Source organism: Euleptes europaea, chromosome 1 (assembly GCF_029931775.1).
Source record: "Euleptes europaea isolate rEulEur1 chromosome 1, rEulEur1.hap1, whole genome shotgun sequence".
NCBI classification, from domain to species: domain Eukaryota; kingdom Metazoa; phylum Chordata; class Lepidosauria; order Squamata; family Sphaerodactylidae; genus Euleptes; species Euleptes europaea.
The window spans coordinates 53,265,870-53,289,464 of record NC_079312.1 but is presented as its reverse complement, the minus strand read 5'-3'; the positions used below and the strand labels follow the sequence as shown (position 1 = coordinate 53,289,464).

The 23,595-nt window shown below is 43.3% G+C and overlaps 1 protein-coding gene and 1 non-coding gene across 5 annotated transcripts in view; one reads left to right on the top strand and one right to left on the bottom strand.

The window, feature by feature from the left end:
• Positions 1–23,595, top strand: part of FGD5 (FYVE, RhoGEF and PH domain containing 5) — a 177,047-nt gene that overhangs the window by 7,473 nt on the left and 145,979 nt on the right. For all 4 annotated transcript variants that reach the window (XM_056859429.1, XM_056859413.1, XM_056859421.1 and 1 more), the window contains exon 2: positions 8,127–11,091. In XM_056859429.1, coding sequence (XP_056715407.1) covers positions 8,127–11,091 — 2,965 coding nt within the window. The remainder of the gene's footprint in view (positions 1–8,126; positions 11,092–23,595) is intronic.
• On the bottom strand, positions 15,155–15,226 carry TRNAA-UGC (transfer RNA alanine (anticodon UGC)). Its single transcript has one exon. It is a non-coding gene; the product is annotated as a tRNA-Ala (tRNA).

Here is a 23,595-nt window from a genome sequence, read left to right as displayed (position 1 = left end):
TAGTAAATCAAAAAACATGGGAACCTCTGTGCCTATATCGTATAGGTTTGGAAAACAGCACAGGAATTAGGGTACAATTAAGCACAAGAGACAGGGTACAAAGTAGAAAAAAATCTTAATATGTGATTATAACATGAGAGACAATATACAATAGTGCACACCAACAAACAGGTACTAGGTGTACTATCCTATAAATATATACATATGTACAAAGCATACATGATGCAAACTCTATGCAAGGCAGAAAATGTATGTTCTTCTGGGCAACAGATAAGAACAGCCTGTAGAATATCCAGTAATTGGTTTAGTCCAAAAGAATAAGATGGGGGATGGCCATTTCACATTCTTTTCTTCAGCCCCATATTCAATCAATATTCTGTTGTGAATCAATCACATAACAAAATCACCTGTCTTGACTCCATGTGCCATTGCTTTAAGATAGTTCCTTAGTTCCACAAGGGATACTCACAAGTGTCTCTTGTGCTTAATTGTACCCTAATTCCTGTGCTGTTTTCCAAACCTATACGGTATAGGCACAGAGGTGTCCATGTTTTTTGATTTACTAAGCTCCAGGTACTAGCTGGAGATTTCCTGTTATTACAACTGATCTCCAGCCAATAGAGATCGGTTCACCTGGAGAAAATGGCTGTTTTGGCAATGGGACTCTAGGCACTGAAGTCCCTCCCCGCCCCAAACCTTGTCCTCCTGAGGCCCCACCCAAAAAAACCTCCCGCCAGTGGTGAAGAGGGAACTGGCAACCCTAGGCCAGAGAGTGACTAGCCCCAGGTCTTCCAGAAAACCTGCACAGTACCTAGTACCTGGAGGTTGGCAACCCTCCTCTGGCCTCTTATGCATGGCTGTTTCCCTCGCAGTCACCCCTCCAATGACGCCTGGTCTTTGTGTTGATTATGCATGCTGTTTCTGACTGTCAGAGGTTGCCTCGCTCTCCCCCTGCGTTTCCCTGTGTTTTGCCCGCGTTTTCAAATCTGAGAGGTAGCAGAAACTGGGGTTCATGGGGGGGCGGGGAGAGAGACCCAAGACCGTTGTCAAGAAAAACAGTTTTATTCGCAGCTGCGGCTCAGCTGCTTTAGCAAGCAAAAATCACTGAGCCCCGATTGTACTGGGGAAGAGACATCCCAAATCCATGCTCTGACGGGGCATGTCAACATTCCGTGCTTATCTGGTTGTTTTACATAGTCTGGAGCCTATGAGCTCAGCGGTTCCATCCAGTTCCCGTTATCGTTCACCATGACTTTTCCTCTACTACCTTAACACACATAGCTAGCTTGTATTGAAGCAGACATTTCCCCCCTCCTTTCTCAGAGATAAAACAGGTCCCTCAAAACACGGGCAAAACATGGGGTAACGCAGGGGGAGAGCGAGGCAACCGCTGATGGTCAGAAACAGTATGCATAATCCAAACAAAGACCCAAAGTCATCAGAAGGGTGATCGCAAGTGAAACAGCCATGCATAAAAGACCCCTCTGAGCCTCACCTACCCGTGGTTGTTGTGAGGAAAAAATGAAGGAGGGGAGAATGACTAAAATGGGACTTTGTTCTGAGTAAATCTGCTAAGGATTGCTCCCTAAGAGACTGTTCTTCTTTTGGAAATAATGATTTCAACTGTGTTCTGTAGGCTGTAGGGGGAAAAGGGGGCCATATATGTGAAGCCGTCTTCACATGTGAATCAGACCCCTGGTCCATTGAGCAAAAGACTCTCTGCTCTGACAGGCAGTGGCTGTCTAACAGCGCCATTCTGAGCAGAGCTACACTTTTAAAGCCTGTTGATGTCAATTGGCTTAGAACGTTATAAATATGCTTAGGAATTGCACTGCAAGTCTCGCACAGAGATCTTTCCCGGCGTGGAATCTGGTAATGCCTGAGAATGAACCTGGGACCTTTTGTGTGCAAAATATGTACTCTACCACTGAACTAAGGACCCTCCCAGCGCATGTGTGGAACATTCTTCATGGGTCAATTGTACGGGCGGTCTTAGACAACAGACAATAGGGGCAACTGTCCCGCGCCCTCCACTTGGGGGGTCCAACTTTCCCCACATACACCTGAAGGAGGGGTGGAAGAAGAAGAGAAGGCTCTTGCTGCTGCTTCAATAGCTGGCTTCTGGTGGCAGCGATGGCTCCAAATCATTTTGCTTGCCTCTGGTGACGGGGGCTGGTGGTGGGGTAGCACTGATTCTGTGGCCCCCTCTTGAACTTTTGCCCAGGACCTCAGATTCACTAACACCGCCCCCTGGTCAGTGGCCACTTTAGGGAAGTAGTAGGCTGAAGAAAAATTAACTTTTTTTCATTGATGATAGCAACATCCTCGCCCATGGTAGGCACGCTCATTTCGTTGTGGTTGTTTCTCACCAACCCTGCAGGTGTTTTCCAGTGCTTTGAAAAGATGTGTAACCAGAAGTTTGGCTCTATTCACTCAAATTCAGATTCAAAATCTAATCTACTTATCTGTCACCTTATCCCCCCAAAAGAACTTCAGAGTGGCGTACATTATTCTTCCCTCCTCCATTTTATCTTCACAACAATGCTGTGAGGTAGAGTAGGCTGAGAGAGAAAGTGGTTGTGCCAAAGGCAGACTTGAGCTTTATGCCTTAATAGGGGATTTGAACCCACATCTCACTGGTCTTAGTTTAACACTCTTACAGTGCATTCCTAAGGAGAGTTACTCCAGTCTAAGCCCATTGAAAAGAATGGGCTTAGACTGGAGTAACTCTCCTTAGGAATGCACTGAAAATGTGCAAGCACAGATACGCATACTGTGGCTAATAATTCCTTTCATTTTAATCCCTCCCTTCCTCCCAAAACCTCCGGGTAGCAATAGCATACATAGTTCCCTGTACCATTTTATCTGCACAACATCCTTAAGAAGTGGATCAGGCTCAGAGTCTGTGACTGGACCAAGGTTACTCAGTGACCTTCTTGTTACCTTGGGGATTTAGAACCCAGCCTTCCTAGTCCAAGCCTGACACTCTAACCATGGTGCTATATTGTAATATGTGTGAGTGTGATTTTGCCATCAAGTCACAGCTGACTTATGGCGACCCCGTAGGGTTTTCAAGGTGAGAGACATTTGGAGGTGGTTTGCCATTGCCTGCCTCTGTGTGGGCTGAGAGAGTTCTAAGAGAGCTGTGATTGGCCCAAGGTCCTCCAGGGGGCTTCATGTGGAGGAGTGTGGAATTGAACCTGGTTCTCCAGATTCGAGTCCACCGCTCTTAACCACTTCACTATGCTGGCTCTCTCATTGTAATACGGGAGGGCAAAATAAATGTGTCTACTTCACATGGGAATTAAAAAAAAATCTATGTGTGCAACTTTCTTAAAAGTTGTCGCCAGCCTGAGAGATCATTCCATGAGAATTCCTTTGAGGTTCTGAAAGCGCAACATAGTGGGTTTTATGGAAAAGGGATGTGGCCCCGCTGGAACCTAGGTCTCACCCAGATGAAAGGGGACAAGCAGAGGAAGAAACAGAGGCTGACAAGGAAACCTCAAACAATAAGGGGAGGAGAAACACAAGAAACCGTCTGATCCCAAAAAAGTTTTCTTTGGGTACAGGCTGTTTTTCTCTCCCCCTCCTCCCCATTCAGTGTCACAGATCTCGAAACAAACAGGCATGCTTACCATTTTAGTAACCTGTAAACTTCGCATGGCGTAATGTTGCCTTTGTACTTTGCAGTGGAAAACCTCTTTGCTGGCCAACTGCGATGGAAAGCAGGAATGTACTGAGAGTAGAACTGGCCCCAATAAAAGGGGTCATTGCGGTTCTTCATTCTGGAAGAGATTTGGTTCGTTTATTTTAAAAAATATATTGGATTGATTTCAAGCAAAGTCCCCAATATTTGGACTGAGGAGCAACTGAGGAAAGAGATTAAAAGAAGCTCAGTCGACAATATGATACAGCTACAATCAAACACCTTGTAGCAGAGCGAGGGTGGCAGGCTGAGAATGCTAGAACACAGAATACTGGATAATGCCAGGGAGAAGCTGTGAACCTGGCTGCATATTGCTCCCCAAAGGCTTCCCTGTTTCATACCATCTGGCTCGTGCCACAGATAAAGTTCTTGCAGCAAGCAGCACATTTCCCAACAGTGTCATAAAGAGGAATCACACGCCTTAATCCTAACCTGGGAATTTAAATAGGAAACTGGAACATATTGGTGGCCTTTTACCTGACTATTTCATATGGTCTATAAGAGCTCAGCCATATGCTGGGGAGGATGGGGGTATAAATTAAATAAATACATGAATGAATGAATAAATAATCCATAAAGTCAAAGGGGTAATGGGTAAGAATGCTGTATTCCAGCTATGAAGATCACAGTTTTTTACATAAATTTGTAGAAGAGCGAGCTATCGATGGCTATTGGTCATGTTACCTAAATGGTACATTTGGGGAAAGACACAGTATATATCTGCATAGAGAAAGTCGGAACACACACTAGGGAAGGAAATGGCATCCATAACCTATTTGCATGAGGCTTAGGGTTGCCAACCTCCAGGTACTATCTGGAGATCTCCTGCTATTACAACTGATCTCCAGCTGATAGATATCAGTTCACCGGGAGAAAATGGCTGCTTTGGCAATTGGACTGTATGGCATTGAAGTCCCTCCCCAAATCCCGACCTCCTCAGTCTCCACCTTAAAAACCTCCCACCGGTGGCAAAGAGGGACCTGGCAACCCTAATGCGGCCTCTGTGTAGCAACAAGTAGGAAGATAGCTGACATGGATCTCAGTCTGATCCAGCAAGGTAATTATGTCCTTATAGATAGTTTAGGAAATACTTTTGTACGAAGAGAGTGGACAGAGACAGAGAGAGGGAGGGGCTTTTCGCCCTCTCTCATAATACCAGAACACAAAGTCGGGGTCATCTGTTGAAGCTGGAGGGTGAGAGATTCAAAACAGATAAAAGGAAGTATTTCTTTACACAACGCATAGTTAAATTGTGGAACTCTCTGCCCCAGGATGTGGTGATGGCTGCCAGCTTGGAGGGCTTTAAGAGGGGAGTGGACATATTCATGGAGGAGAGGGGTATTCATGCCTGTTAGTTAGAATGGATACTAGTCATGCTGCATACCTATTCTCTCTAGTATCAGAGGAGCATACCTATTGTTTTGGGTGCGGTGGAACACAGGCAGGATGGTGCTCCTGCACTCGTCTTGTTAGTGGCTTCCTAGAGGCACCTGGTTGGCCACTGTGTGAACAGACTGCTGGACTTGATGGGCCTTGGTCTGATCCAGCTGGGCTTTTCTTATATTCTTATGTACTTTGCTAATAACTAAGAGAGGTTTAACTTACCTCACAGGGTTTTTGTGAGGGCAAAGTGGGAAGGGGAAACCATATACCGTATATGGCCCTGAACTCCTTGGAAGAAGAGTGAGATTAAAATGCACTGGAAAAATAACTCTTTTCTCCTCCAATGATTTGTAATATTTAAAGGAAGATCCTTCCAATGATAGCCATCAGTAATCATTAGCCTTAAAAAGAAAGTGTGGCCTGTTGTGCAAGTTGGGGCAGGTTACTTTGCCTTGTAACACAGTTTACCTATCTGTAAAATAGGAATGCTCATATTTAATTGTTTGGTTTGTAATATTTTTCTACTGCAAAGGACCAGGTTGTATTAGCATTTATAATGAGTGGCTACTGTGTGGTTCAATGACTCATGCTTTCAGTATGTTTGAATTAGGATTTCCAACTCTGGGTTGGAAAATTCTTGGAGATCTGGGGAGGGGTGGATCCTGGGAAGGGTGGGGTTTGGGCAGGGGAGGGACTTCAGTGGGATATAAGGCCATGGAGTCCATCCTCCAAAACAGCTGTTTTCTCCAGGGAACTGATCTCTGTGGTCTGGAGATCAGTTGTAATTCTGGGAGATCTCCATGCCCCACCTGGAGGTTGGCAAGCCTAGCTTGAATCCATATGGGTAGCCATGTTAGCCTTTTGCTGCAAAATCCACCTGCCCCGTAAATTTGGTTTGGAAGGCGTCTGCAACATGATTCTGCACTCTGTGCATCTGATGAAGTGAAGTCTGATATATAACAGCTTTTGCTTGAATATTTTCTCAGTCTCTAAAGTGCTGCTGGACCTCTGTGTTACGTTTCATTGAACAGAAGCTGAGACAGCGAACCATTATTTACATGGCATTACAGTGATGCAAGGGAAACACAAATGGGGCATTGGGATAAACAAGGAGTGGGAGTTCTCCTGTGTATCTCACTCCAGCAGAAACGGAGCAAGTCTTGTTGTGATATCCTGAGCTGGGGTGTGGTGGAGAAAACGACTATTGCTCCTTCTTCAGCAGCTAAAACAGGGCCAAAAGCCCGCCAAGACCATCAATCATAAAGCTTTTGTGAGCACTAACAGTGACTTTAAAACAAAAGAAAGCTGCTTGCTAAGGAGACTTGCCCTTTATGGTGTTGCTCTTTAAAACAAGCAAAACAACTGCAGCAGGAATTATTTGGGGAAAGTGAACTTGCATTGACACTGGTTATAGCTTCTTGTCTTGGCTACAAGTATGCATCATTGCAAACAGCTTGATTTGGATAGAGAGGGGTATTTTTAAGACCCACTGTGTTGTTAGGAAAGAGTACGAGCTTCATTGTCCCACTGAAATCAATGAGGTTTATCGTTTGGACCATGCCCAAACTTGATTGGAAATTTGTGTCCAAGTCTCTTTATTGACTGGCCAATGGAATATATTTGAATATGTCGTAGTAATTAATATACTTAATTTGATTAATTAGTAATTAATTTGCTTAACTTAAGCTATGTGATTTAATTGGAGAATTCACCACCAGTGGCTGTACTGATAGCCATGGACATAGATGGCTTTAAAAGACAGGAGGAGAGGCCCAATAATGGCTACCGGAGCTGGGGCCTGAGTGGAATTTCTCTATTCAGAGTCAGTAAGCCTCTGAATACTGATGCTAGGAGGCAATATCAGGGGAAGGCTTTTGTTTGTAAGCCCTGTTTATTGGCCCTGCAGGGCAACTGGTTGCCACTGTGTGAAAGAGGATGTTGAACTAGATAGGCCACTCGCCTGATCCAGCAAGGCTCTTCCTATATTCTTATATCTGCTGTCATTGTGACTACATACTGTTGAACTGAAGAGGTTTGGCTCATCAATGAAGAGAAAATGTTGGTCAAGGTTGACTTTTAACAAATACAATACCAAAAGAGCCAATCTTATACTTAGGGTTGCCAGTTCCGGGTTGGGAGGTACCTGGAGGTTTTGAGGGTGGAGCCAGAGGAGAGTGGGGTTTGCGGAGGGGAGGGACCTCAGTGGGATATAATGTAGGGTTGCCAGCTCCGGGTTGGGAAATACATGGAGATTTTTGGGGCGAAGCCTGAGGAGAGCAGGGCTTGGGGAAGGGAGGGACTTCAATGCCATAGAGTCCAATTTCCAAAGCGGTCATTTTCTCCAGAACTGATCTTTGTTGAGTGGAGATCAGCTGTAATCCCAGGAGATCTTCAGCTACCACCTGGAGGTTGGCAACCCTACTTATAGTATGTGTTAACTCTAATAGACTAAGAGAATTTCCTCTTATAAATGTCATGTTTTACACAGGGACAGCTTTAAAACTCATTTGCAAATATAGCTAACTCACCTGGAGCACAATCTAACGTGTATACTCACAGTCCTGCAGATCCTTATTTCAGGCCTACCTAATTGGTTTTTTCAAGAAGCTTAACTCTGCTTATTAGCCATATATGGTGGCCCACCAGGGGCCCTTTTCTGTCAGTTCACTGGACTGCAAATATGGGGAGTGTGGGTCTGTCAAGCCCTTGTTTAAGGGGCATTCAGCTTTATGGGTTGGGGTTGTGCAAGGCCTGTTGTACCCCAATCTAAGCTGGTGCCAGTAAAGATACTGACTTCAGAGAACTGTTTTGGGGACTCTTGTGAGCATGGTGGGATGTGTTGCAGAAAGCTATAATGGAAATGGAGAATCAGTAGAAATAACCCTCCACCTTTCACCAGCAAAAATGCGGTTGGAGGCAGTTAATCAGTTGGCCTGCTTTGTTTTCCCCTCATGTTTTACATGGCAGTAATGAACTGATACTTTTTGAAGTATTATAGAGACTTGCTAACACAGCCTTTCATTTCTTCATTTCACAGATTTCACAAAACCGCCACTAGCACCAAAACCAAAGATTCTCAGTCATCTTGCTTCTAAATTTCCTCCATCACTATCAAAGTCTGCTATACTCCACAACTCAAACTCTATGTCTAGGGGTCCAAAACCACCAATTGCACCCAAGCCTAAAATATCCACTGACAACAATCCAGTGATTATACAGAGATCCAGTGTTTACGCCAAAAATACCTTTAACAAATGTGCCAATGGAAAACTAATATGTACAGAAGGACAGCCCTGTGAAGGAAATCAGTGTAACACTGAGTGCTCAGAATTGGAAGCTGCAGATGAATATGTTGTAATTTCTGAAACTGAACTGACAGACAAAGACTATAATGACTCTGAACAACTGCAGGAACCAGAGGATGATGACTTAGGCACTCCAGGAGCACCAGCAGGTAAAGAAGAGGATAACTACACTAACAATGATATCTGTGATCTTGAAATAAATGAATTACAGAACAATGATTCTTCATATAACACCCAACCAGTGGATAAGGACTCGTTTGAACCAACTGATATCCAAACTCTTGACAGCCCTGAAGAAATAAAACAGGATGCTGGGGATGAAAACGTAGACTGTGAAACTGATCCCAGTGTAACCGAAATCTACTGTACAGATGGGGCTGACGAAACACTCAGAGAACTGGATCTGATAAAGGACAATAATGAGTATAATATGGATAATAAAATCTTGAATGGAAGTGCAGTTTTGAAGGACACTATATGTGAGGATATTATTCTAAGGCATTTAGAGGAGCCAACACCCACTTCAGAGGACCTGCCTTCAGTTTGTGAGGATCTAGGAGAAGAACATTCACTCGAGGCTTTGGAAGACGAGCAACCCAGTGTTGACACAGAAATGGGTGCCACACATAATGATGGCGATGAATCAGCCTTGGACATAGAGTTGGAGCTTGTAGAGGATGTTTGTGAAAGTCCCAGTATTGTTGGTGATGTTTCTGAAGAAGCAGGCACTGGACTAGAACTCAATGGACCTGAATCCAATACAGAAGAGACATTGGAAGGGACCACTAATGAAACTGATGCTGAAAAAGAGGAGGAAATTGATCCTGATGCTGACTGTGAAACAGGTATAGAACCAGAAGAACATATAGATGATGGCTACCAAACCACTGAGATGAAGAGTGAGGAGGAAACATCAGAGACAGTGTGTGATACTAAAGAAGACCCAGAAGAACAAAATGATGACGTGCTAGAGTCAGAGACTGTAGATGACAACTGCCAGATTATTCCCTTTGAGAAGGAATGCAGTGAAGATGCCCCTGACTCTCCTGAAGAAGATTTGCCGTTAGACGAAAGTAAGATGTCTAATGACAACCATCCCTTTGCTCTTCAGGACGTTAGTGTGCTGGAATGTGAGTCCCTGCTGGCAGAAGAATCTAAATTAGATGTTTTACTTCGAGATTGCACTGAAAGTGCTTTAGAAGACACAGAATCACACAACCAAATGACCGAGGTGGAGCACAGTGATGGTGAAGAAACTGCCCTAGATACAACCAATAAAACATCAGTTGAAAATACTTGCTGTGCCAAAGGAGAACTGAATAAATGCCATCGTAGCAGAACTGAAACAAGCGCAAGCAGTGAATATGTGATTGATGAATCTGCAGCAGTCCCTGAAGTGGTGGTTGCTTATGATAAAGATGATGGAGAAACAGCCAGTGACTCCATAGACAACCCATATGTATTGGGAGATAGCCTGCCTTTATATGTTGGAAAAGAGGTGGGGGAGGCTGATGTTCAGGATGCTTCAAGTGATTTTAGGGAGGGAGGGAGTATGGACGCTGAAAACCACTTGCTCCCTATTGATCGGAAAAGCATTGTTACTAGAACAAGGTCCCTTTCTGGAAAAGTGCCTGGATATGTGCCAGAAACAGTTCCAGAAGAAACAGGCCCGGACACTGATTTGCAGCCCTTGAGCACAACCCCCATGGTATCTGAAGACTTAAGCCATAGCTTCTCTTTGTTGGATGGAAAGCCTATGGAACTGAATAGGGCATTACCTGCAAAGCCAAGACGCTTTATTTTATATCCTAGATCTTTTTCAGTAGAAGGCAACGACATCCCAGGCTCTGTTTACAGAGAATCTGATACCTCTGTAATGGATTACAATAGAATAAACAGGACAGAAGAGCTCTCTTTGCCTTGTATAATTGCTTCATCGGGTAGCTTTTCCCAGAGAAATCACCTTCCATCCAGCGGGGTGTCCACCCCCTCCTCAGTTGTTGATATACCGCCTCCTTTTGAACTAGCCTGTATCACCAAAAAGCCAATCACTAAAAGTTCACCTTCACTTTTAATAGAGAATGAATCCCCTGATAAACACTGCAAGAAAAAGAAGTCCTCTTTTAAAAAGTTCCTCACACTGAAGTTCAAGAAGAAGACAGAAAATAAAGTCCACGTGGATGTTCATCTTTCTTCTTCAAGGTCCTCCTCCGAGTCTAGTTATCATGGACCTTCCAGGATCATGGAACTGGACAGGAGGAGTTTGAGTAGTTCACCTCAGCTGAAATCACGGACTGGCAAGCTGAGGGCCTCTGAGTCTCCAACTGTTCTCTTCTACAAGGATGGCAAGAGAAAAGGGACACCCAAAACCTTTAGCAGGAGTGTGTCAAGGGTGGAGTCTTTTGAGGATCGTTCGAGACCACCTTTCATGCCCCTTCCATTAACTAAGCCTAGATCTATATCATTTCCTAATGCTGATACTTCTGACTATGAGAATATTCCAGCAATGAACTCCGATTATGAAAATATACAAATTCCTCCACGAAGGCCCACCAGGGCAGGAACTTTTACTGAATTTTTTGAAGATCCTAGCAGGGCATTATCTGCTGCTAATGAGAATGACGGCTATGTGGATATGAGCAGTTTTACAGCTTTTGAGAACAACAAACAGCAGCCTACCAACCAGGAAACAGAAAGGTATTGTAACACATATTTATGTAAGGCTTGTTAGCCTTGACTGGAGAAGCTAGACTTCCTGTGTACTGGGAGTTGCAGGCATACCCTCAAGTTGACTTGCCTTATCTTCCCTTTTCAAGAAATGCTGTCTATAAATACAAGATTTAAAAAAGGTATATATGCACACATTTTCAAAATACATTAGAAAACTTGGGTATATCTTGACCTAACTGCTTACCAATAAATCACTGGCAATGCATTTATCACATATGCGAAACACTGGGAAATCAAAGTTAATTTTTAGAAACTGTTTCACTACTACAGAGATTGACTGAGTCTTTTTTGTCATCATTATTCTGGGCAATGCTCCTGCATTCTTTTCTGATTAGAAGCCATCATTTCCAAGGGGGGGATGTGACTCTCCTGTGTTTGTCCCGCTGCAATGAATGGAGGCTGCAGGGCAATAGGTGCCACACCACATTCTGTACTTTCAGCTTTTGCACGGTTGCTCTTGTCTTTTCCTCTAGGCATCGTTGTCAGTTTTGGTTCCTGAAAGTAAAAGGATTAATCTATTGACTTCACTCAAAGTCAACTGTTATGAACTATGCGAAGTTCATTATTGGTACTAAAGCCTATAGTAATCAGTATTTGGGAGATGCTGAATGAATTGCAAAAGCATTTGAAGCTTTGTTCATTGGGACATCAATAAGGTTATTTTCCATCTGATCACTGGGAGGGGGGGAAACTCCCATTTCAATAAAGTTTTTAATTACATCACTGTTCTTCCATTGGCTTCCTTTTGCCTTTACATTCTTCTTGACAATCCTTTAATTACACATTTATAACTGGGAGTTTTTGTTTTTTTTTAATTTTAAGGGTGTTTTTGTTTTTGTTGTTTTGGGTTTATTTTTGCAGACCTGGAGGTTTGTATAAAATTTATATAAACATCTTCTCTTTCTATACCTTACCCCACCATGCAGCTGTTTTGATCTCCACTCTGGAGCCATGTTCAGATTTATATATGTAGATTTAGAACCCTCTGAAGCTTTAGACTTCTCTGTTCAGAGGGGCTATTCCAACCAGTCAGATTAAAGATTCGCTTTTTCATTTTCTTTCTGCAGAAAAAAAATGTATATGTTTACATGCTGTATGTCCTGACCAATCCTAATTAGATTCAATCAAATTTATAGAGAAAGGACCCAATAATGGAAGCGTGCTAGATATAATCTTTTCTCATAATTACTGATGTGGGTGTTAGCAGCCAGAATATTGTCCCCTGATGGGCAGTTACTACTGTTCCCCAAAATTTAGCCATGTAGTATTAATAATTAAAATATAATTTGATAATACAAGATTAGAAATGCCATTAGCATTGTACATCCTGTGAAAAGTAGTTAGTCATGTCATGTGGAGAAGGCCTTTGGGTCTCACAAAGCCCATAAACACTGTGGTATGGAATGGCCTAGGATCATAAAAGAGATACATGGCTTTCACTTTTTGTTTTCATAGAATGTTTCTGGCCTTTATATTGTCCTAGTAAAATGCCAATAATTATGACTGGAAGTGTGTGTGTGTGTGTGTGTGTGTGTGTGAACTCCCATCACACTTTTCAACAATATCAGTGAGATACGGTATATGCCACTTAGTGCTAGAGAAGTTGCCCTCACAACAACACGTATTCAAGGGCAGTAATTTACTCTTCCTGCTCCCAAAGGAGGCCCTGCCCAGATAACACTTGCTGCAATCCTACCTCTTTGTCTGTCTCCTAATGCTTTGAGAATCTTGCTGGGCTCCTGCAACCCGCCAACTCCACCTTGCCTGCATCACAGCTGAGCTGCTATGCTCAAGCTGCGTGGTTGTCAACTAAAAAAAATAACCAGTTAAAGGGCTTAAAGGGCAGGAGATAATATGGGGTTTTGCTAGGGTTGCCAGGTCCCTCTTCGCCAATGGCGGGTGGTTTTTGGGGTGGAGCCTGAGGAGGGCAGGGTTTGGGGAGGGACTTCAGTGCCATAGGGTCCAATTGTCAAAGCAGTCATTTTCGGCTGGAGATCAGTTGCAATAGCAGGAGATCTCCAGCTACTACCTGGAGGTTGGCAACACTAGATTTTACACCACTATTTTGAAAGCTGAGTTGAGTTCTGTTACCTCTCCCCAGACTGGCTGTGAACAGAGCTTCCAAGCACAGATTTTGCCCACAACCACCCTATCAACCACCCTATCATTTCCCCCCTAAGTCAGAGTAAAACTGGTTTCCTTTGCTTCAGTTTAAAGGGGAAAGCTCTGAGAGGCCCATGTGTCATGTTCGGAACAAACAAGGCTTGCCAGATCCCTCTTTGCCATGCATGGGAGGTTTTGGGGGCGGAGCCTGAGGAGGGCAGGGTTTGGGGAAGGGAGGGACTTCAATGCCATAGAGTCCAATGGCCAAAGTGGCCATTTTCTCCAGGGAAACTGCTCTCTGTCGGCTGGAGATCAGTTGAAATAGCAGATCTCCAGCTAGTACCTGGAGGTTGGCAACCCTAGAAAGAACACAGTGTTGTGTGGATATAGGGTTGCCAGGCCTTGAAGCTCCAGCAGTGGGGATGGGTGGAAATGGTGTCACATGACACTGCAACATCATTTCCAGCTGAAAAACCATATATGGCATCACCACATTGCGGTGATACTCTAGCAGTTCTACTAATCTGTGGGTTTTATCACTGCAGCATGGTGACGTCACTGCTGGTTTTTCAGCTGGAAATGACATTGTGGTGCCATGAGATGCTGTTTTTTCCCTCCCTGTCCCCACCCCACCCCACTACTGATCTGAGTAGTGGCAATGACCAGGGTCGATCAGTAGGAGCTCTCCTGCTGGAAGATGGTAAATGGCATCCTTAGTATGGAAGCTCCCCCTGTGTTCTGCCCTGGGAACTGTGTGTTTTTATCTTTTGAAGTGAGTTACCATTTTTGTGTTTTGGTAACTTGTTTGTGGGATTATCTTCCTATATCTCTTCTGCGGTTTATTAACCAGAAGAAGGTTTATTTGTTGTTATTGGAGATTTTGGGGGGTCAGTGATCTTAAAGTTTTTGGCTGCGGCTACTGCTGTTGAAGTTTGGATTTGTTGTTGTAATTTTTAATGTTAACAATCTTTATTACTCTAGACTCTGTTATATTTTTATCGAAATGTGTGCACCCCTCAACACAAGGTGTTGTTGAGACACCTTGTGAATTCTGTAGATGTATTTAGGTTTGGGTTGCCAGCCCAGGGTAGGAAATACCTGGAGATTTTGGGGGTGGAGCCTGGGATGGCAGGGTTTGGGGAGGGGAGGGACCTCAGTAGGGTACAATGCCATAGAGTCCACCCTTCAAAGCAGCCATGTTCTCCAGGGGAACTGAACTCTGTCATCTGGAGATCACTTGTAATACTGAGAGATCTCCAGACCCTACCTGGAGATTGGCAACCCTAATTTAGATGTATATAAACATAACATTTGGATGGGAGACCAAGGAATACCAGGGTTGCTGTCCAGAGGAAGGCACTGGCATACCACCTCTATAAGTCTCTTGCCATGAAACCCCCCCAAAAAAGGGGTTGCCATAAGTCGGCTGCGACTTGACAGCACTTTACACACACACAAACAAAACATACATTTGGCTTGAGACAAGCAAGCTGAGGAAACAGTGCCTTGGATCTTCCTCTTCCACTAAAACATCTGTTTGTCCAAGGTCAGTGGTTTTCAGTGGGTTCCTGATAGAGCTGCCAAGCCCCCAGTCGATGCTAGGAATCTTCTGCTTCAAAAACCAGAAGTGACATAGGATACTCTAGGAATTGCTGGAAACTCTGGTTTTACCTTCCTTCTTATGGTTTTACCCACCTACCTATGTCACTTGCTCTTTTTGCTGGAAGTGATGTGACACCACGGCCAGCAATGTACCCCCCATGCACAGCCCTCCCTAGTTCTTGAACACATGAACACATGGAGCGGCCTTATACTGAACCAGACCCTTGGTCCATCAAAGTCAGTACTGTCTACTCAGACCGGCAGCGGCTCTCCAGGGTCTCAGGCTGAGGTCTTTCACATCACCTACTTGCCTAGTCCCTTTAACTGGAGATGCCGGGGATTGAACCTGGGACCTTCTGCATGCAAAGCAGATGCTCTACCACTGAGCCACAGCCCCTCACCCCAAAAGGAAGTTCTAATGGAAGTGCCCTCTGAAGCACACTATTTAGCACACCCAGAGCTCATTCAAAGGATCCAAGCCAGTATGATTGGCTCCCAAATTAGCTGTAAATTGGCTCCCAAATTAGCAGTGTTGAAAATCTTGGAAACAGTAGAATTTCCTTATAACAGTTGAATAGAGAAAGGAAGAAGGGAAAAAAAACCATGCACAGAAGCCACATATTCCTTTTTGTAGTTTTTTATTGATGAGAATAAAATAGACAAGATTACAGCACATACACATTAACTCCTTTCCATAGGCTGATCTTTCCTATCTTTCTTTCCAGTTCCTCCTCATTTTCTCCTGAATATCACGGGCAGCACAGACTATCAGAATTCTTTAGGGACTGATCTGCCCACAGAAACAAGAGAATAACCTACTGTGATGTGAGATATGAATGTCTGTATATATAGCTTTAAGTGAGCCTGCAAGAATTATTGTCTGTTTCCCTCAAAGTCTGTATGGGAGGAGCTTCACTTTGGCCTTGTCTTTTTGGTTGTTGAGATTGTAGACCCTAAATGTATGTTAGAGTTCTCCATTAGAAAGTATTCTTTCTCAGTTGGAAGCAATAAAAAGACTTGAGGAAGGAGGATATGTAAACAGCCCACCCTACCACCCCCACCTCAGAGAGTACTAGTCTACTGCAGTAGGTACAACTCTTTCTTAGAACATGAGCCAATCCAGTTTTAAACCACAGCTCATGTTTTTCTTGTACATACAGTGGGTTGGATCCTGCTGAAAAAGGAGCTTGCACACCAGGATCTTTCCTGCTTGTCCTATTCCTCAGCAGTCTAGGGTTGCCAGGTCCCTCTTTGCCACTGGTGGGAGGTTTTCGGGGTGGAGCCTGAGGAGGGGGGTTTGGGGAGGGAAGAGACTTCAATGCCATAGAGTCCAATTGCCAAATCGGCCATTTTTTCCAAGTGAACTCTATCGGCTGGAGATCAGTTGTAATAGCAGGAGATTTCCAGCCACTACCTGGATGTTGGCAACCATATAGCAGCCCCAGAGCCATCAGATTACATGACTGGAGGACTGAATGAATTAAAAGAGAGCCAGTGTGGTGGTTAGCTGAATGGACTAGGATCTGAGAGATCCCGGTCCAAATTCTCACTCTTCCATGGAAGCTCACTGGGTGACATTGGGTCAATCACTCTCTGTGAGCCTAATCTACCCCACAAGGATGTCGTTGTGAGGATAAAATGGAGGAGAGGAGTCTGATGTCATAAATCACTTTGGGTCCATGTTGGGGAGAAAAGCAGGGTGCAAATATCCTTATAAATAAATATAAATAAATACATCTCCTTATACCCAAAAAATTGTCTCAGGGAGCTGACTATCCCAGATTCTTTATCTCTGATGTGCAGGAATCCTTTGTATGCAGAAAAGGACATAAACAGGTTTCTACTGCTTGTGGGTATGATTTCTCAGTATGTGAATATATTGTGCTGAATTCTTGAAACCAGCATACTGGGAATGACAGAATATTTTTTTCTTTAAAAGAGAAACATTGGGTGGGTTTAACAAGATGAAAATTGCACAGCTTAAGAGTTCTCAAGTAGCCACTATTTTATGGCTCCTATTGTACAATTGTCAGCACAATCAGACACCAACAGAAGCTAATTGGTCCCCGAGTTATAGAATAAATGATCAAGTCAGGATTTTCTTTCTCTCTCAAACAGTCTAGTGACACCGTAAAAGACTAGCTGAAATTTATTCTCTCATAAACTTTCATGGTCTAGAGCCCACTTCTTCAAATGAAATGAGTGAGTATTCACAAGACAGAACTTTTAGGCTGTTTAGAACAAACAGCCAAGGAGGGCCAAGAAACCGTGAAATGCAGGATGTACCAGAGTGAGACATATTTACATAAAATTGAAATCTAATCAAGAATAATTCAGAGACTTTCACTGGTTAGTTGAACCCACTCAACCATTGAAGATGTTAAGTGACATGTGAATGGTCTCTGTATTTTTCTTGATTAATTGGACTTTTACCTAAATACATTTCCTCCTGACTTCCTGCATTTCGTGGTCCCTTGACCCTACTTTATTTTTTTTAATGCCTTTTATGTAAAAGGTCGACCTAGCGAGGAGCCAGTCACTGCGACTGATTAAGTGGGATCAAGCTCACAAAAACTTATGTTGGAATAAAATTTTGTTCATTTTTAAGATGCCATGAGATGCTGGGTTTTTATCCCACAACAGACTAACACGGCTGTCCCTTTGGATTCATGTTTAAAACACTCCCAGGTAGGGCTGCCAGGTCCCTCTTTGCCACCACTGGGAGGTTTTGGGGGCGAAGCCTAAGGAGAGCAGGGTTTGCGGAAGGGTGGGGCTTCAATGCCATAGAGTCCAATTGCCAAAGCGGCCATTTTCTCCAGGGGAACTGATCTCTATCGGCTGGAGATCAGTTGTAATAGCAGGAGATCTCCAGCCACCACCTGGAGGTTGGCTACCCTAACCCACTGTATTGTTCCTTAGGGTCTACTGACCTCCAGGTACAAAATCAGGTGGTGCTCAGTAGGATGCAGCGAGGAAGAATCAGTGAAAATTGCTGGGCCCCTTGTAAGAATACTTAAGGCACTTAAGTTAAATACAGGTCACTAAATGGCAATGATAATTATTGCAGGGAAAGCTGATTAGACTTGGGTGGTTTCCACTTGGGGATGGGCTTGTGTGATTTTGCCGTTGTTATTGCAGCTGCTGATAAAACAGCCTCAACAGAGCTTCCACATTACAGGTTTCCCTCAATTTCCCTACTGCCCAATTGCACCAGGATATCGTTATAGCGATATAACATTACAACAATAGCTTTAACATGTTCTCTGAATTCCCATCTTCTTAAAAAGCATCTAGCCACTTCTGTTGCAGACATATGCATTTCCCCTTATATCTCTACAAGTAAAGGGACAAAAGGCTTTTAAAAATGAAAGCTGGTAATTCAGAGAACCTATTACAAAGGTAACGGGGTGGGGGGAGGAAGTAGCTATCACACGGATAAGGTCAAAAGATAGCAATCACATGTGCAGGAATATATGAACTTTCCCATCCACACAATTAGCCACCCAGGTTTCAGTGCAATCTTTGCCAAAACTTTGGAGCAAAGCCAATTTGAGACAGAGGAGAAAAGCCAGGGGATTCCTGGGAGGTGCATAAACGCACCATGATGCTTTGGGGAAGCAGGAAAAAAACCTACTTCCCAACAACACGGAACCTGGGGAAGATAACCCATGTGGGAAGGGCTTTGCTAAACTGAAAAGTTATAGGAGTAGAAAGCTGGCGTTATGGGCTGATTTTTTGGTCTTTGATTATGAAATAATCTGAAATTTGCATAGCACGTAAACATGTGAGATTTATTATACATATCAGCAATCTATTTGTACTTTCCAACATTGCCAGGAAATATTTATCTGCTAATTAGGAGAGATGCAGAGCACAAAATGTGCACAATAGGCTGTAGAATCACACAGCGCACATTTTATTTTCACATTGCAGCATGCTGAAGCTGTTCTGTTAGCCTCTCTTCCAGCATTCCATGGAAGGGTATGCTGAGGCCTCTCATGACTTGATAGCCATAACTAGGGTTTGCCAACCTCCAACTCTTGTTCATAGAATCATAGAGTTGGAAGGGACCACCAGGGTCATCTAGTCCAACCCCCTGCACAATGCAGGAAATTAACAACTACCTCCCCCCCACATTCCCAGTGACCCCAACCCTCGCCCCGCAATGCAGGATACCACAATCAAAGCACTCCTGACAGATGGCCATCCAGCCTCTGCTTAAAGACCTCCAAAGACAGGGACTCCACCACCCTCCGAGGCAGAGCATTCCATTCCGAAGAGGTGCATTCTATTCCAAAGAAGTTGAGCTAGAAAATTAAAATTAAAAATATATAAATTTTAATATGGTGCACAGTAAAGTTAAAAACGTAAGACCTATAACATAGGCAAGTCTTTCACAGTCAATAAATACATGAAAACTCATACACATTCGATGTAAAATCTTACAATGACCAAAATAGGACCCAATAAGGACCAAACACTTTTCGGCCTTTAAAAGGCCTTCCTCAGTGGTCAGACATATAATTGTAGTCTAGTACACATCCTAATAATATAATAGTGTCATAATGCATGGTAGAAAATTACATAAAATCCCTTCTAGTATCATGAAGCTTCTTGTAAAGTTATTTATTCCTTGTATACTAGAACATGGCTCCCATGTCCCACCTTCTGTTTCATACTGGGTTTCTAAGGTTGTGTATACATCAAACAGTGTGTTAGGTTAAAAAAAATGGCATTATACCCTGCTGAGGTCCTTCCCCTTCCCAAACCCTGCCCTCCCTAGGCTACACCTTTCAAATCTCCAGGTATTTCCCAACCCAGAGCTGGCAACCCTATCCATAACTCAACATAATAATAATTTGTATCTGCCAGTATATCTCACTCTTAGTATCTTGGCAGCACTTCTTCTAATTGGTATTATAGTTCCTTTACTTTTTTATTTTTGATTATTAGTTTCTGATTGCAAACTGCTCTGAGGGCCCAAATGGGTTTGAATTCACAAACTGAATAAATGTATTGCACTTCCCCTCTACAACGCAGAGTCCGTGTGTGTTGGTGGATCTCTTTTGAAATTCTTTCAGAGATAAAGGACAGTCTCATTCCCTTTGCTGCTTGCAAATTTGTAGTCCACACACAGCCACTGGTAACAAGGGAGCATCCCTCCTTCCTGTGTCCAACTGGGGAAATTCCAAAGTTGGACCAACTAAGTGACATGGTAAGCTGAAGTTCCTGTTATACTCAATTTCACTTCTAAGGAAGGAAAAGAACACTCCTGCATCTTTACTCACACCTACAGCTGGGGAGAGGGAGAGAGATTTAGGAGTAAAAATAGGTAGTCCAGGTGCAGTGTTTTTTATTTATTTATTTATTTATTTATTTTGCAAAGATACTGAAATGGAAGGCAGATCAAGCAGATGTTCTGGCAGAGGAGGTTTGCCATAAAAATACCACTTGAAATATCAGGCACTTGAAAGTAGGAATCCCACTTTTGTGGGTATGTGACAACACATCCAACTGCATGCCATTGATGCCACTATTAAACCCAAAGTATGTAGACCCAGTAGTATTCTTGTTCACTATTCACTTATATGCTTTCAAGTGAGGCAAAACATAGTGCCACTTGACACTCATAAGTAAAATTACCTCTTGTGCTATACCAGAACTAATAATTAGAGGCTTTTCTATGTGTATTCTTCCCTTTGGGGAGTTAGTACCAAAGCTAGTATTGATACCAGTGCTAATTAATTGTGCATATAATGCTCTTTCCTTACTACCAGTGGGATGTGAATACTGTTGGTCACAGTAGGGTTCTCCCATGCACGACAGTAGGTACTGGGTAGTGTGTTTGTGTGTAAAGTGCCTTCAAGTCGCAGCCGACTTATGGCGACCCCTTTTGGGGTTTTCATGGCAAGAGACTAACAGAGATGGTTTGCCAGTGCCTTCCTCTGCACAGCAACCCTGGTATTCCTTGGTGGTCTCCCTTCCAAATACTAACCAGGGCTCACCCTGCTTAGCTTCTGAGATCTGACGAGATCAGGCTAGCCTGGGCCATCCAGGTCAGCGCACTGGGTAGTAGGGTTGTGCAAAAAAAATTTTTTTTTCAGTACATTTTGGGTTTGGGGTTTTTTGGCCCGATTTTTTCCGGTACACCCAAAATACGCCGAATACCCATACCAGTAAATATGGCTATTCGGCTTATTTTAAGGTTTCCTGAAAAATTCAGGCCCATTATAGTCAATGGGGATTTTCCCCCCGAAGCTCCTGGGGAGCATTTTTGGAGGTAGAGTTCTCAAATTTGCAGTGTGGCTGCAAGGGACTCTCCTTTGATGGTCAACAAAGTTTGGTGAACTTTGTTACAGGGAGTCCAATTTTATGGTCCCACAAAGGAGTCGCCCCCATCCCCCAGGCATTTGTGAGCCGAGCTATCTATCAGGTTCAAAAGTTCAGCGTTGCCAAGGACTGGCGGAAAGCGGCAATTCCAGGCTGGCACCTCAAAGTCTGGGGTCTGCTTTCATTTCTGGGTCACTTTGCATGATGTCCATGCAAACGAGCTTCCAAAATGAGGAAAAGGCTTACATGCAAGAGAAATAAGGCATGGAAAACATTCCTTTTGGTGGCAAATGACAGCCTGTGAGCAGTTTTTTATTGTGTTCATGAAAAATCAGATTCCAAGAGATGGTCACCATGTGGGGAAATGATATCAGAGCCAGCTGAAGTAATGACCAAGGCAGCTCATGTTAAGGAGATTGCTCATCCACGGGATGAGGGAGTGTTCTTCAGAAGGGCCATGAGCAGCTGACGGAAACTAACGTTCTCCAAACTGGGTGAGCCCTGTCTTTTAAAGTGTAGATCAGGTCAGCTCACTGCTGTCAGTTGGTCAGACCAAGTTGATTCCGATTACACGACCCCTACCTCAAAAGAGCCCTAACTATGGGGCCCTAACAAAACCAGTTAAAAAAAGAAAGAAAAAAGGGGGAGAAAGAACAGAGCTGTGCCTCTGAGCAAAGGCGAATAGGCAAATCCGAAAAGCCAAATACCTATTTGGCTTTTTCAGGAATTGCCTATTCAGTTTTGGCTTTATCCCCAGGTTTTTGCATTCAGTAAACCCAAATCCCCAAAATTACCAAAATGGTTAATTTTGGGTTTATTTTAGTTTCAGGTTTATCAATATGCACAACCCTACTGGATAGTTCTGTTGTATGTGTTCTCTTAATGACATTGGTAGTATATCATTTTGGTCCTTATAATACCCATGTTACAATTCCCATCAACAGAATAAAGAAAATTCCACATATAAGAGACAGAAGTTCATAAACTTGCAGAACTAGGCCTGTGTTGCCTATAATAATAACAAGGATGGGAAAATGGCTAATCTACATTCACATCCCAAATCACCAAGTCCTGTTCTACCTTGTAGAAATGTGTTATCTATATTTGCTGTTGCTGAGTGTTATTGCTAAGATTTATAGGATGAGGCATAGCACATTACCACTCTGAAGCAGCCTGTGAATCTTCTTTTCCTTTCTTCTTAATGATACACAGTGCCTATATCCCATAGCATTAAAAATGCCATTGCTTTTGGTTGTTGTAGTTGCAGTTGTTACAAATCTAATTCAATAGTTTATGGTTGGTTGTTCAATCCGACATAGTTATTTATAGCATACAGTACACTTTTAATTATCCTGCAAGAACTGTGCTTTCATGGGACCCATGGGGATTTAATGTAAAGCCCCTTAATATTGGCTTTTCACTGGCACGCAACAATTAATTTTATCTTAATGGACCAATTAGAGTTAATGGATGGGAGAATGTATTTAAGAGGCACAGTCTGTTTTGGCAGGACCCCTCTTAAAGAGCTAATAAAAGGACCCTTTAACTTGGGTAATTGGTTGGATTAATTAGATGGTATCTCTTCAAAGGCCTAAAGTAAGCACAATTAGACCTATCGCCACCAAACACCTTTCAGTGATCCATCTGCCATGTTATAAACCGCTATCACCTTTGACTGGAGCTGTCATTGGGGGGTTTCTCCTTCACCACAAATGGAGAATAATCCAACCAGCAACACCTTCTTACATCCTTATTTCTTTGCTTTCTGCAGCAGAGATTGTCTATCCATCCACAAAGTGATTAGATTGCATGAGTAGCTCTTGATGGCTTTCTTAAAATACCAGTTTTCATCATGCTTCAGCATTTCCTCAACTTCTCTTCCAGTGGATGTCAACTCTGCTGTTGGCTTAATGCTATAGAGTGAAATAAATGGAGTAATGGGTTTGTGTGTGTGTGTGTGTGTAGTGCTGTCAAGTCACTTCCAACTCATGGTGACCCTATGAATCAGTGTCCTCCCAAACACCCTATCGATAACAGCCTTGCTCAGGTCTTGCAAAGTGAGGGCCGTGGCTTCCTTTCTAGAGTCAACCCATCTCTTGTTGGGTCTTCCTCTTTTCCTGCTGCCTTCAACTTTTCCTAGCATCATTGTCTTTTCCAGTGACTCTTTTCTTCTCATAATGTGACCAAACTATGAAAGCCTCAGTTTAGTCATTTTAGCTTCTAGGGATGGTTCAAGTTTGATTTGATCTAGAACCCACTTTTTGGGGGGTCCACAGTATCCATAACACTCTCTTCCAACACCACATTTCAAATGAATCTACTTTCTTCCTGTCAGCTTTCTTCATTGTCTAGACTCTGTCAAGAGGTCTAGACTCTGTCAAGAGGCTGAAGTACTAGCAGAGTCACTCAAGGCGGAATGGTCACACCTGAGACACC